General features: G+C 28.7%; 1 protein-coding gene and 1 long non-coding RNA gene across 13 annotated transcripts; both read left to right on the plus strand.

Annotated features, from left to right (window-relative positions):
- The first annotated feature begins 794 nt into the window (after positions 1-794).
- On the plus strand, positions 795-4,490 carry LOC145005958 (uncharacterized). 12 transcript variants are annotated; one of them, XR_013662733.1, is made up of 9 exons: positions 795-1,474; positions 1,578-1,655; positions 1,747-1,843; positions 1,937-3,029; positions 3,614-3,756; positions 3,842-3,888; positions 3,986-4,041; positions 4,119-4,203; positions 4,294-4,490. It is a non-coding gene; the product is annotated as an uncharacterized LOC145005958 (long non-coding RNA). The 12 variants fall into 12 exon arrangements; XR_013662737.1 differs by having other exon boundaries at positions 1,937-2,660; XR_013662736.1 differs by having other exon boundaries at positions 1,937-2,414; positions 2,533-3,756.
- Positions 4,491-12,255: 7,765 nt separating this feature from the next.
- Positions 12,256-14,868, plus strand: LOC145006996 (uncharacterized). Its single transcript, XM_078966003.1, has 11 exons — positions 12,256-12,286; positions 12,368-12,460; positions 12,564-12,574; positions 12,655-12,863; positions 12,942-13,032; positions 13,133-13,312; positions 13,398-13,466; positions 13,550-13,755; positions 13,915-14,042; positions 14,677-14,690; positions 14,854-14,868. Exons 1-11 carry the CDS (start codon positions 12,256-12,258, stop codon positions 14,866-14,868), a joined length of 1,047 nt encoding a protein of 348 aa, XP_078822129.1.
- Positions 14,869-15,775: the final 907 nt, after the last annotated feature.

Consider the following 15,775-nt stretch of genomic DNA (forward strand, 5'->3'; position numbering starts at 1 on the left):
TTTAGTCACCAGAAATTAAGTGGTCACTAAATTTTTCTAATCCTACAAATTCAATGACCATTTCTATGTGGTGATCACTAATTCGGTCACTAAGTTGGGAAACAACTAAACTACTTTTGTTTCATATCATAACAACTATTTAGTGACCAAAAATAATGCTTACTATGTTAGAAGCTTTGTGACTAAAAATAGTTTTCCCTATGTTAGAAGCCTTGTGTCAAAAAATTGGTCGTAGTATTGGAGGTTTAGTGACCAAAGATAGTGGTCACTCTCTACTCTTATTCAAAACTATTCGCCTACACTTTTGTTATGGAAAACTACTTAAATGGGGAAAAACAATTAGTGACTACTCAATAGTGGTCACTCATGAATTAGAAGTAAAAAACATTCACTGACCATAAAACAGTGGTCCCTGACTATATATATGTATTATAATTTTCAATTAATAAAAATTAAAACATTTTTTTGATTAATGTTTTTTATTTTGGAAAATGACTACAACTTTGTTTTTTTTTACACAAAAATTTGCAAAGACTAATTACATTCAACGGTCCTTATCAAAAGTATTTATTATAATAATATTTAGAAAAAACTGAAAACAAGAACATATTAGAAAAAGTCCTGGTTGTATTTATATTTTGACTAAATAAGAAGACTTAACTAATTTTGATTATAATCAAACTAATTTTGAACAAATTAATTATCCAAATATTTTTTTTGTGAACCCAATTAATTGATTTATTTTTATAAATAAAGCTGATTAGTTTTGACTACTGGTACAAGAATCAGAAAAATGTACTTGGCCCGAAATCGACTCAACACATCTCTTTTTCCCTAAATGGTACACCAAAACCTCCATTTCAATTCGACACCATCGCGCCAACCCATCGTCGTCGTTCCATCGCCGTCGGTCCATCGTCGTCGGTCCATCATTGCTCCACACCCTCCCATTAATGCACCTTTGTTCTCCACACAAAGTCAAACAAGTACTCCATACACTTTTCTCCGCTCTGACCATCAATGTAGCTAAATCTATTGCTCTCATGTCACATACATCACTTCCCTATAAATCAATTGTTCAATTGCTAATCAATCGGCTCCATCATTGCAAAACGAAGAAAAATCATATTGGCTAGGTATCGCATGATTAGATAAGTCAATCGATTGAGTGATAACACACTTTTTTTCTTATGCACTCCTGTTAGTATAGTCACAAATGTAATCCCACTAAGCATTGTGCTTTTCGTCTCTCTTGTCAAGGAGGATTTTGAAGATTGGGTAAGCATTAAGAGTGCAATTATTTCTTATGTTTCTTATAGTTGTTTATGTTTATCATTCCTATATGATACCCTAATTATTAAAAGAAGCGACTTCAAAATGATATGACAATAAACAACTCTCCTGTTGATTGACGCAAAACAAAACATGGGAATCCGTACCCTGGAGGTTACTGTAGGTTGGGGATACTGTTAGAGTAAGTATGCTCTAGTTGTATATTTATGAATCAATCACTAAATTATTATTATTATTATTATTAAAGTTGAATGCAAATCTTAGTGTTCATCTGGTTGTTGTAGGTGAAGCAAGATGGGTTCTTTCCAGCAGATTTATTACTTCTTGCATCTACAAATCCTGATGGCATTTGCTATATCGAGGTTTGTTACAGTCCCAGTTTATTAATTAAAAGGAATTCCGATTGATTTGTTATTTGATTCATATTACTTTATGCATTTTCCATGTTCATAGACTGCAAATCTGGATGGTGAAACCAATCTTAAAATCAGGAAAGCTATGGAGAAGACATGGGACTATATGACACAAGAGAAAGCCTCAAATTTCAAAGGTTATATAACTTATATGATATGTTTAATATACTTTTTATTTAAGTTATTGATTTTCAATTTTTATACTGATGATGACTTTATAACTTTTGCAGGCTAAATACAATGTGAACAACCTACTAATTCACTTTATACCTTCACTGGTAATTTGATAGTCCAAAATCAAACTCTAACCCTAGGTCTAAATCAAATTGTATTGAGTAAGATATTAATATTATACTTCTTCTTTTTTTCTTATTGTGATAAATGGTGAAAATGTGGTCATTTTGTGACATGAACTTCCCATTTTTTGTGATTAACTCTACAATAAATCAGACCTTTTAGAAGAAATATCTAGTTTTCCATTTCTATACTCTGTATTCTTGGTATGTGTGAGATGATATGAGATAGATGACACCACGATTTCCTCAATATAGTTGCTAAGATCAGTTGTATCAACCACACATATAGAAGCAAGATCATTGGCAGCAAGAACTTCACTAATATGATTTCTTTTATCTTGAAACCGGATCATCTTCATATCTTCTTCAAGTTGGCTTTTACAACTCACAAGATGGTTTTCTTCTTGAGGAGGTTTGATTTCAATGTTGTCAAGTGCAAACTAGGTGGCATGAATTACTTAAATTGATTACAAATTTTTTAAATATAATTATAAGAGATTAGTTGTGGTTGTGTCGTATGATGAATGCAGATGTCACTCAACTAGTACAGATGAGAAGACGAATAAGAGTACGAATGTTTTGGATAATGCAAGCAATTTATTGACTAATTTCTTGAATGGTGGAAGCATAGGTTCCATGCCTGTAGCTGTAGCTGAAGGTGTTGTGTCTGATTTGTTTGGAAAACCTCTTTCTTCTATTTGTTTGACTGGTTCATAGAGATACTTCTCATTTATCTTTTCATTTTTATTCTCTTTGTATGATTAATTTATAAGTTATTAACATATATGACACCTCAATGATGATTTGTTGAACAACATGGCTCGGTTTACAAACTTGCTTTTGGTCCAAAAGCATTTGTAGTTATTTCAGATCCAATTGTTTCCAGATATATTCTTCGTGAAAATGCATTCTCTATACTAATACTTGATATGTATCATTTACGGTGTTCTTGCTGAAATTTTCGAACTAATTTTGGGGAAAGGGTTAATTCCTGCTGACTTAGAGACTAGGAAGCAAAGGAGAAGAGGTAAATTGGATATTTATTAAGCAGTTTTTTGTATTGTTTGATCTTGATTTGTAAACTTTCACAGTTATATCTCCTGGATTCCACACTTTATGTTTGGAAGCCATGGTGCAAATATTTTCCAATTGTTCTGAAAGAACAATATCTAAACTCTAGAACCTTCTAGAATAAAAAAACTCACAAGGAGAACATGAGAGTGAGTTAGACCTCGAAGCAGAGTTCTCAAATTTGGCACTAGGCATAATCTGTCTTACAGTCAATGATCTTGACTTTTATCTGATTACATATTTACATCACATGTTTTGTGATTACTCCAAAAGCTAATGAAATCAAGGGTGAATTAGATTCCAAGGGCATCACCTAGTGTTGTGGCATTTGGCATGGTTATTTTTAGTGGTAAAAAAAGAAGGAAATCACCTAGATTTTTTTGTTTCCATTGAAAGTCGTGTAAATGATATAATGTTGAGATTTCATGATTATTGTCAGAATTACAGGGTACATAATAACATAAGCAAACTTCCTTTGTTATTATTTTATATAATAACATTTGCAAATAGTTCAGTAGAAGTGTTTCACTCTGGGTGCAGGAAATTACAAAAAAATCAGGAATCTGTTGTTCAAATGCTTAAAGAGCCTGTATTAGATGAAATCAAAGGGTCATTAACAACGGGATGTGAGCTTAATTTCACTTTGATTCATATTTCTTCATTGTGGTTTCTTTGAAAAGTAGGTAATAACAGACTCTAATAATCATGGAGTTTGAAATATTTATTTCTTATTTGTTTGACAAATGTTGTGTTCTATTTATATTGTAGGAAGCATCTTTGTCTTCAGTGATTTTGACTTCAACAAGATTTCTTGGGTTAGAAATCTTTTTTTTTATTTTTATTTTTGACATCTTATTCGTTATGTGATTGAATTGATTGGTGAAAGGACTGTATCTCTTTCCGGTGCCCAAGCTTGATTCCAAATGTATAATCACTTTAGCTAATCAATCAGATTAGATTTGTTTCAGGTAATTGCTTATCATAATTTTAATCAAATTAAATGTAATTCTTCAAAAATAAATAAAAAGCTATATTTTTTTTATAGGCATCCTATCTATAGGCAAAGTGGAGGTCCTAAATCAGTTGATCTAAAGGAGGTTGTGCCTCGGTTTGAGTTAAAATTGTATCAGGTAACAATTTTAACGAACAAAAATGACTAATAACTCTTAAGGGTAAAATGGTAATTTTATTCATACATTCTTATGCTCCTATGCAATTAGGTCGGAACTTTATGCAACACATCCTAAAACTCGCTCCACATTTGTATTTGTTCGAACGCGAGCATGAAAAGTTTACCCACATTATCTGTCAAAATAGGTAACAAATTTACCCATATTATCTAGAAGACCATTTGTATTTGTTTGAAAAATATTATAACCTGTTATGGATAAATATGAACCTCCCAATTGTTGGATTACCAATTATGTTATGAGAAGCCTAATTATTTACCACAAAATGATGGTTTTAGTAAATAACTTGTTTATATAACCATGTTTTAATCTGCTATTAAATTTAGTTATAGTAAAAATCTGTACAATATTCATCAATATATCAACTATCTGATAAAACATTAAAACATTAGTAAAGTTCGGTTTCTTTAACATGCAAGAAATAGCAATGTACTTTTTTGCTTTGTTTATTATAGCATCGGACTCTTGTTTCTTCTATTAAAAGTTTGCTTTGTATTTGGTTTACATTAGTATTATTGGGTATATATTTTTAAAGAATCAAACTACGATGCCTTAATAAGAAACAAATGAAAGTACAATGTTCTAATAGAAAAAAGAAAGTAGGATGTTATAAACTTATAGGCTATTGCAGACAAATATATTCAACCATAATATTTACAAGATGGCACTTTCTTATTTAGCATTGTCCTTTTGACTCATTTCAATAACACAAGAATAGTGTTTGTATTATGGCCTGAGTGTTGTTTTTAATATCATTAATTGAACGTTACAAGACTGGATATTTTTTGAAAAAGTAAAATCAAATGATCAATGACACACTTATGAATAATTTATATTTTACTTTTAATATAAATTTGTCACAATTAGCATTTTCCTAGGAAATTCAATGATACTGTAAACAATGTCAATGACATCAGTCGTAAGCTTTGAACTTGATAATGCACTATGTTATTTAACAATAACAAACTTTCACCAAGTCAAATCATAAAGCCCAAAATTTATACAAAACATTATGAAAATTGAATTTAGAATTTTGAAAACCCTAAGGACTATAGTCTAAGTCCATTTTTGGACTAGGAAACCCTTATTGGGCCCAATGAGTCAGTAAGCTTATAATTTGATTATCTTGGGCTTAGAACCCTTAAATGGGCCCTAATTGGATCCACATTCACTAAACCTAACCTTTTGGGCCATCATGGGCCTAAAATGAAATGGTTTACCCTAATGGGCTTTATTTGGGCTATAATTGATTTAAATTAACCCTAAAGGACCATAAATCCATTCTTTTGTACAATTTGGGCCGAAAACCATCCTATGTGCTTAATGGGCCGAAAACTTACTTAATGGACATTATGTTTTCGAGCAAGACCAAGAATGAACCCAAACTAGTTCATTTCTTTCTTTTTTGGCCCAAATATCGACCCATGTATAAAAAAATATATGGAAAATTAAACTTAAACATGTCACCTCAATATTGTTTAATGGTCAACTAAGAAACTACTCAACATGTAACAAGGAAAGGATCTCATGTCTCCATGCAGTCACCTCATCGTTCTCTTCCCTCTCTTCTTTGGCAGAGACCTCACAACCACACCACCCTCTTCAAAAAATTTCTCTTCAAACTCTCTCTACTCATGCAAAAACATCTTCTCATTTCCTTCAAAAATCTTGAGAATTAGTAGTGTTTGAAGAAGATATTTCACTTATATCACCATCCTTGGTAAGTTTCTATCATACATAAGTTTTGATCTCTATCTTTAGGCTAAGAACACTCTTTCATGTGGCTTCATTTCGTGATCAAGCCTTCTAGGACCATCAAAGCTTCAATACTTCTTCTAAGAAAGCATTCAAGCCGAAAACAACATCATATTCTTCCATTTCTCCCTCAAAATCGAAGCTACAACCCTCAAAGTAAGTTCATACCCCTCTATTTTTGGTTTTACATGTTTTATGGGGGATAATACAAGTGAAATGTGTAGATCTATGTGTATTTGTATGATATGTGTAATTTTTTGTGTTTTTATATGATGATTATGTGCTAAAATGTGATATATTTGAGATTTCTATCTATAATGGGAAAAATATGTGATCTAAGACATCTTATACATCTTAATTTCAAGAAAAAGTGTTATACAAGTTTCAAATGAGCAAAACCAAACACCAATCTTGTTTTTGGGCCATTTTTGACAAATAAGCAAAAGATGGGTTAAATGATACCACTTTCGGTTTTATAAAGGTTAAAAAGGGTCAAATTAGTTAAAATATAAGTTTTTATAAAAATCATGACTTTTAAAGGACTAAAAATGTAAATTTTAGCTTAATCGGCTAAAATTTAGGCTTTTTGTTTTTTAGTCCCATAATTGTGAAAAATGTGATTTTAAGGACTAAAATTGTATATTTATCAAAACATGAGCTTAAAAGCTTAAATAAACAAGTTTTAGTGGTTGAAAATGTATTTATTACCAAATAGGACTAAAAATGCAAAGTTTTTGGGTTTTGGACTTAGATAGTAAAAATTATGAAAATATGGGCTACAAGTGTAAATCTTTTTAACTAAAGGGCTGAAACTGTCCAACATTTTAATTTGGGCTGAAAATACTAGTTAAAAAAGTGTTTGGGCTGAAAATGTCAAGAAAAATAATCTAAGGGCCTAAAATGTCATTTTTCATTAAAAGGGACTAAAATTGTCATTTTTATTAGAAAATGGACTGAATTGCCTAAACAATTGGTTTTGGAACTTTACGATTGAACAACTCGTTTAAACAAAGCTTCCGATTTTTATACTATACAAAATGGGTAAACACTAAATTTATTGGGCTTAATATTTGTAAATTATGCTTAATGGGCCTTCGTGGCCCATTAACATAATTATTGGGCCCATCAATAATAATAATACATGTTTATTGGGCTTCTGGTGACCCAATTACATATTTAATGGACTCTCCATGGCTTCAAATGCTATTGGGCCTTAGTGGCCCATCTGCATTGCTAGTAAGGTCCAACTTACTCATGTGCTCGATAGCCTAAATTAACATACATGATTACTGGACCACAGTTGTTCTTATTCTTGTTGTTTGGGATTTACTCATACTCAAGTAATCAATACATGGATTGTGATCAATACTATTCAAATTCTCAGGGTAATAATTGAGATTAGTGAGAAATATGCGGTTGGCACACATAAGTGTCGGTCGTAGCCTGTAATTATAATCAGAGTCTCCTGGACGGAGGGCGAAAGTTTGTGTATAGATCTATACGGGGATGACTCCCCCACACCTGAGTTGTTTGCTACAGTTAGAGTCGGCCAATCTAGGGTGACAAAATCTTGAGCAAAACCGGCGTTTGCAAAAATGCTAAGGCAGAAAAAATAGTCATTATCATGCATGGTTATAACGTCTCACATAGAGATCCATTACCATTTCACTATTATTTGGGAAATTGCCTTCATACATATGGTGGTACTATGAGATTTATACGAATTCAGAAAACTATCACACTGTTTTATATCGGAAAATATTGGATTTTCCGGGTCTCAAGATCATTTCTATATCATACTTCAACTGCCATATGAGAAATACTAATGTTAATAAGCCATATATATACTACTTCTAAAATTACACATATTTATACATTATTGGATCATCACATCATGTTGCAAACGATTTTACTTACAGAAAATATCGGATTTTCTAGGGTTTACCAACAACATGAAACGTTTTATATCAAACATGCTTATGAACTCACCAACATTTCATATGTTAACCATTTTTTTTAAAATAACTTGTATTCTCAGGTAACAGTTATGAAGAAGATGATTATCATGCTTGATTAGGACTTCATGTCTTGTAACTTTCAAACAATATACTTACGATGATGTAATATTTGTTCAATGTACTTGATGTGAACTATGTAAGTTGTAATTTGTAATGTTGTTGATGTATGTGTTTGTTTCATGTATATTAATTGTTATGGTATTCAATTGTTAGTCACGTAAGCCCTCGGACGTTTCCGCCGTCTGGTTCGAGGGTGTGACAAAATTGTTTTGTTATGTAGAATTAATTGCTAAATGTGGAAGCTGCTTCTTCTTGTTTACGACATAAATTTCTTATGCAAAATGATATATAAAAGGGCAAAGAAAAGTTACAAATAGAATTGGAATTGGAAAAGGAAAAATCAAAAGCCTTAGAGGAGGAAATTCGTGTAATTAAAGAAGAGCAACTACAATTTCAAGATGAGTAGATCAAATATCTAGAGGAGCAAAAAAAGAAAATTGAATTTATGATGATTGAGCTTTCACGTTTATCTCAATTACATTAATCAATTGAATTTACTTTTAATCCACATTGATCTTTATATGTTAGTTTTTTGAAATATTGGATAAAATCTATAGATTTTGTTTTTTTTTTAAAAGAGACATTTAATTTTCATATTATAAATGTGAAGATTTATTTGATTAATGTTGTTGTATTGTAAAAATTTATAGCATTGCTTTGTCTTGTCTAATTCGATACTGTTATATTTCATATTAAAAATGACATTTAATAATTTAATAATTTTTTTAATATTGACCCTTTTTTTGTCTAATAGGATAAATCAGTGACGACCTGTTATGATCACTAATTAGATGTACTAGTGACCACTTTCTATGGTCGTTAGCTGGATGAAACATTGACGGATTTTATTAGTCACTAAATAGTTTAAATAATGACGACTTTCATTGATTATTAACAACATTTGGTGACGAAGCGGATTGTCATAGATTTAGTGACAAATATATTTTAGTCACTGTTTAGTGACCAAATTTATATTTGATCACTAAATCAGTTTTGTGACGAATCTATAGTGACAAAAAGTGATGACCATAATTCTAGTCAGTAAATCATTTACTACAACTCATTCTATTGTTAGTGAGCATTTGATTTTGGTCACTAATTGGCATTTTTTTGTAGTGCGTGTAATGTAGCGTGACGCAAATTAAGTGTAATGTAGCGTGACACAAATTAAGTCAGTTTGGTGTTAACGGTACGGCATGATGATTTAATTGTGTAGGCTTGACGGCAGAGGAGTTGAATAGTTTTTTATTTTATTTTCTTTTCTGTAAATTAGTTTTTTTTCGGTGGTAGGTGAATAAAATTTTGGCAATTCGTGTCTTTGCGTTTACAGTTACCCTTATATAGTGTGTATTGTATAGTGTGCGTCTGTACAATATCACTCTAGACAACATCATGTAAAATTGTATTCAAATTTGGACGTCGTGTTTAATTTGATATTGACTGAAATAATTATATAGTTTTGAAATTTGAAGTTATTTGGTTTTTTTTTTATGCTTTCAGTTTACTATTCACTTACAGTTTAAATGGACAACCCATATTCAAAAACATAGAAAAGTAATACCAACACACAAATAACAAATATGCCGTTTTGGAGCACAAGAGTACCATGGTTGAATTTTATATATATATATATATATATATATATATATATATATATATATATATATATATATATATATATATATATATATATATATATATCCTAATTCTAATAAATAAGTAGAACTCGGCCACGTGGCATTCTCCAAGGCCCCCAAAATAGAGTTTTCCCGCTCATTTTATTAATCTATATTTACATAAATGCCATAGAATCTAAATGAAAGAATTCCGGAAAAATTTGCATAGAAATCTTTTCAAAATATTAAACCAAAAATTTTAAATGAATAAAAGATATGGAAATACATTGAAAAAATATGTTAATCAATCTTCTGATTCGAAAAACACGCATTAATTTTGAAAGTTTGTTTATTTTGATTGCAAATTAAATCCCTAAAAATCTGCAATATTATTCTTTTTCAAACGTAATCTTCTTAATTCTTATTCTTATTTATTCAAACGTAAATAGCATTCATACGGTTATTTTCTTTTTACCATTCTGCTCCAGACGAATTCTGCTCCATAGTAATATTTGCAAACGTATTCTTCTTCATTCTTCTTGATTCTGCAACACTTCAAAAATTATAATATCAGGTTAGTGTATTAAAATATCAGCATTACTAATATTTCTAACCTCTTAATTTTCTGATTTATCAGTTTCTATCATTTTCTCATTTTATTAGTGATGTTCTTCTTCTTCTTTTTGATAATTCTTCTTAATCATGTTCTTCTTCTACCTTTTCAGTTTAAAAGACGTAAATGTTAATGAAAATGATAACAAAATACGGAATTAGTAATATAATTGAGAACTTGATATGAAATTATTTGATATGAATTATTGGTTTTTGTTTGGATTCCATTTTATTATAAACAGAATAATTGAATAAACGACCATTTAGCAGTACAAATTGAAGATGAATAAACGATCATTTAGCAGTACAAATTTAAGATATCTACATTACCATTAATAATTTTTATGTTATCTATTAGTGAGTTGCAGGGGCATTGTCGGTATAATTATTGTTTATATGTTAATTTTATATTTAAATATATCTACATGTTAAATATATTGTTTTGCTATCATTGTTGAAGGTTGGTAATGAAAATTATAACAAAGTACGAAATACGAATACGAAATTAGTAATAAAAATGAGAACTTGGTTTTCTTTTAAAAAAAACTGTTCTTCAAAGCTTTAATTATTACAATATGTTTTTTTTTGTTTTGCTGTTTCATTTACTGTTAAGTTAAACCTAATTTATGATGTCAATTATTATTCTTATTCAGATGACGACGAAAAAACTAATGAACATGAAAGCTTCATTTTCTTTAAATAAAATTATTATTCTTATTCAGATCTAAAGCTGTTATTCTTAACTATAATATGATTTAATTGTTATTACTTTCTGTATTTACATATAAAGTTAGATGAATAAAGGACCAATTAGCAGTACAAATTAAAGATATCTACATTACCATTACTAATTTTTATGTTATCTATTAGTGAGTTGCAGGGGCATTGTCGGTATAATTATTGTTTATATCTTAAATTTATATTTAAATATATCTACATGTTAAATATATTGTTTTGCTGTCATTTTTAAAATACTATTTCATATGAATTATTTGATTTTGTCATGTGGTTATTTATGAATTTTTTGTTTTAGTTATTAGTTTGGATGTTCTGTACATTGTTGAAGGTTGGTAATATTCCTTACAATTCTATATGGTTTAAATTTTCTTGCAGAAAATGAATATAGGAAATAAAGTTTATCTAAATAATATTGACCAGATAGATGAAAAATCATATATCAAAGTTTGGGTCCTTAAAATTTGGAACTTTATCAGAAATAATAAAGTTTGTTCAATGGAAATGGTCCTGATGGACGAGGAGGTTTGTTGTATTTCATATATTTTTTATTCATCATTCAATATTACACATGTTTCAACAAAATAATTATTTTTAATTTTTTTTTAAACAAGGTACACAATACCATGGTCGTGTCTTCAATCAGAATTTCTCCAGATTTCGTCATCTCTTAAAGGAAGATGAAAGTTATATAGTTATAAAACCAAATATGGCTGCTGTTACTAATGGTTTTAGTTATACAGGTCATAAACAGACCTTAACTTTGGATTGGAAAAGCATCCTAAAAAAATGTGATGATTTCTCGGGTTCGGTCAATGGATTTATGTTTGTTGACTTTAATTCTATCATAGAACAAACATGCCCAAGAGAAACATTTTTTGGTTAGTTATTAAATTTTAATCAAATCATTTTTTATCAGTTGTGTTTTTGGTTATACATTTTATTATTTAAATATTACAATTTTAATGGTCTAGTTTATAAGCATTATATAAAACTCACTCTTAGCAACCTAGAGTGAGATTATATTAAATTATTATTTATTTATTATCTTTAATTAATCAGAAATTAATATTAATATACGATTTTTTGGTTTATTTAGTTTTGTACATCTGAAGGTTACTATTTTTGGAAGTCAAGCATATCAAATGTAAGAATACCTACAAAATAACCCGACGGTTAATTGTGTTGTTATCGTGATGCAGTTTTTGAAGCTAAACATTTGGAATGGTTTGTATTCAATCTTTATATATATGTTTATAATTATTGTTTATTTATAATTTTTATTAATTGGGTATACATTTATTGCAGGTATTGGTGAAGCTAAAAGTCATTTTGAAGTAACAAAAATGTTCATAAATTCTGACATTTTTGAAATAAATGAGTTTAAAAATAAGTTAATCGGTATAAGTGAAAAAAAGCATAACTACACTTCAAAGCTACTCTTCTTCATATACAGATGACTTTAAGGGCAATTTTTCATTAAAAACAATTTGTGAGATCACAGAACCAATTAAGGTATATTGCATTTTTTGATATGTTTTACAAATTTTTTTTCATAATTTATTTTAATAACTTTTACATTTAATTTGATACAGGAAATGAAGTTTTTATTAGTTGCTTCAATTGTTAATATAAGACAGAATCTACCATGGTATTATGAAGCATGCAAAAAATGTGGGAAAAAAATAATCCCTGTTCCCAAAGCCAATCATTCGTATACCGACCCTGAAAAAATTTCAGAAACTATGGTTGTCGGGTGTACAAATGCACAATGCAAAAAATCTGAAATTCAAACAGTTATAAAGTAAACACATATTTATTTCTATTAATTTTATCAATCTGTAAAACAACACTAACAATTACAAAAAAAAATTTATTTTAGGTATATAATTCCAATTAACGTACAAGATTGTACTGGAACCATTGGATTGACTCTTTTTGATAGGGAAGCAAAGAGGCTGTTAAATATAAGTGCATACGAGTTGAAAAAAAATACATGATGTGGTATATTATTCATATCTTAAAATCAGAAAACATTTACTTTTTTTTAATTTATTTAAATATATCTTACAGGCCGGAGACAGTGAAGGACTATTTCCAATGCAACTTAACGTGTTGAAAAACCGCAAGTTTGGTTTTCTTGTAGATATTACAGAATACAATGTCAACAACTATAATAATATCTACACAGTTCTCAGAGTTACAAAAGATATGTCCATTGTTTATGAATTGGAAAGTAAAATAGAACTTATGGTATGTAAGTTTTTATTGTTGAACATTTATAATTCTTTACTGTTAAAATACATAACGATTAACATATTTCAATTTTATTTTTTAGAGTATTCAATCTGTCTCCTTAAATCAAGTTGCTTTGGAATCCGATGATGTTGTACAGCCTGTTCAAAAGGTTTTTCAATTCATTTTATTAACTTTTATTTATATTAGGGGTTTTTTGGAATTAAACACTTATTATTATTTAATTTAAATTAGCATGTGATCTCACAAACAGATGAAAGTTTTACACACTCAACAGTTGATAAGTCAACCGCAACAAGTCCAAGCAAAATATCAAGTTCTTTAAAGCGCAACCTCCAAGAAATTTATGATGTTGATTTTGGAGATGATTTAAGTTGCACTAAGTCTAAAAGAAAGTCAACTGTAGAGGAAGCTCCACTCTTAATTCCAAAATTGGAGAAGTGAGATGGTATTGGTTATAACACGCATTTAATATATTTTGATTATTTGTTTTTGTTTTAAAGATATTTTGATTGCTTGGTATGATTTTTATTTTGGGTATTTAGGATGTTAAATATTATTGGTTTTGAATATTTTTGGATATTTTTTTGTTTTAAAAGGGAGAAGTTAGTTGAATTTGGTTTAGAATTGTGTGTCCATGTGCTTCTGTTCTTCATTGCTTTGATTTTGTTATTACAATTTGTTTTAGTTTATAACTTTGGTGTTATATCTTTAACTTTGAATTTGGGTTGGTTTGACTTTGATTTATAGGATTTCGTTGAAATCGGTTATTAGGTTTTCTCAAGGAAAGAGATGGATTGTGTAGGGGTTTAATTATACTCCTTGACCATGAAAAACAAATGTGATAAATTATACAAGGGCAAAACGGTCATTTTCATAAATTTTATAGTTTAGTTGTTATAGTTGATGGTTTAGCAACCAAAAGTGTTGGGAAACCAATAACATAACGACCAAAATTGTAAAAAGATTTATTTTTGGAGGTAAACTAGAAAGAAAAAAAAAACAGATAAGCATAGGAATTTGATTTATTCATGTTATTTATCAAACCTGTTTAAATAATAAACAAAAAAAATACAAATTTCATTTTAAAGTTCCTAATACACTATATCCCATTTTTAGGAATCTATTCTCAAATTGCAATACTATAATCTGGAATTGATCATCTTTTAGTTTATTTTTCTAAATATATGTGTTATTGTCTATATGTACGTATCTATTTATATCTGTTTTTGCGGATCATAATTTTTCTGTTTATATCTATTTTTGAAAAGTATGTTTACAGGTGATAATTAAATATATAAATCAATCAGTGGTTTACGATTTTCCTGTTTATATCCTAATTTTGTTTGTTAAATATACAGGTTATTTCTGTTTGGTTTATGATTTTTAATTTTTTTCTCATTATATACCCTTAAGGGTATATCCGTAATTTATCATCTTTTAGTTTAATTTTTGAAATATATGTGGTTGTCTATGTATGTGTATCTGTTTTTACGATTTTCGTGTTTATATCCTAATTTTGTTTGTTAAATATACAGGTTATTTCTGTTTAGTTTTTGATTTTTAGTTTTTTTCTCATTATATACCATTAAGGGTATATCCGTAATTTATCATGTTTTAGTTTAATTTTATAAATATATGTGTTTGTCTATGTATGTGTATCTGTTTTTATATGTTTTTGTGAATCATGATATTTTTCAAAGTCATGAATTATTTTCTGGACAAACAAAATAGCCCAAATATGGAATTACATGTCGATAGCATATTTAGTTAAAATTAGACAAAAGGGTAAATTAAATGTTTAAATTGGGTAAAATTTTAAAAGTACAATGTCTTAATAAGATAAAGTTCAAAGTACAATAATGTTTATGTTGCAACTATATCAAAAATAAATAAAATTTCCACACATTATTCAGTAACTTAAAATTAACAAATCAAATTTCCTAACTTGCCAGTTTTCAGGTAGAAAGGATAATCCACTTCTATCTATTTGATCGATCAAGAAACAAGGTTCTGAATGACCCATTTTTTTAAAATCTCCTTCTGCAGCATGTGTAATGACTTATGAATAACTATTATTTTTCTCACGATAAATATGTTAGTTTTAATAAATAATCAATAACCAATTGTAAACAAAATTTATATATTTGATTCTCTTCAATTAATTCATACATTTTTGTAATGGTTGCAGCATATTTACTTATCTTCTATAAATAACTTATATTCAATTTACTATTTCCTAATATTCTATACTCCCTTTTTAGATGAAATTCGAATATTAAACTAATTTTTAGTTGTAATCTTTTATATTCCAAAAAATCAGGAACAAAATTTTATCTAATAAAGATCCAACAACAATAAAAATCATAAAATCGTAATCTTTTTCCAATATATATATATATATATATATATATATATATATATATATATATATATATATATATATATATAACTTTACCT

The sequence above is a fragment of the Lactuca saligna genome, chromosome 7 (genome assembly GCF_052625555.1).
Source record: "Lactuca saligna cultivar CGN05327 chromosome 7, ASM5262555v1, whole genome shotgun sequence".
In the NCBI taxonomy this organism is placed as follows: domain Eukaryota; kingdom Viridiplantae; phylum Streptophyta; class Magnoliopsida; order Asterales; family Asteraceae; genus Lactuca; species Lactuca saligna.

What these genes read in the sequence shown, in the direction of transcription:
- LOC145006996 (XM_078966003.1), top strand. Translation starts at nt 12,256, where the DNA reads ATGCAGTTTTTGAAGCTAAACATTTGGAATG. An exon ending in GAAATTCAAACAGTTATAAA is followed by an intron (nt 12,864 to 12,941) that starts GTAAACACATAT and finishes AATTTATTTTAG; the next exon opens with GTATATAATTCCAATTAACG. An exon ending in TTGTACAGCCTGTTCAAAAG is followed by an intron (nt 13,467 to 13,549) that starts GTTTTTCAATTC and finishes AATTTAAATTAG; the next exon opens with CATGTGATCTCACAAACAGA.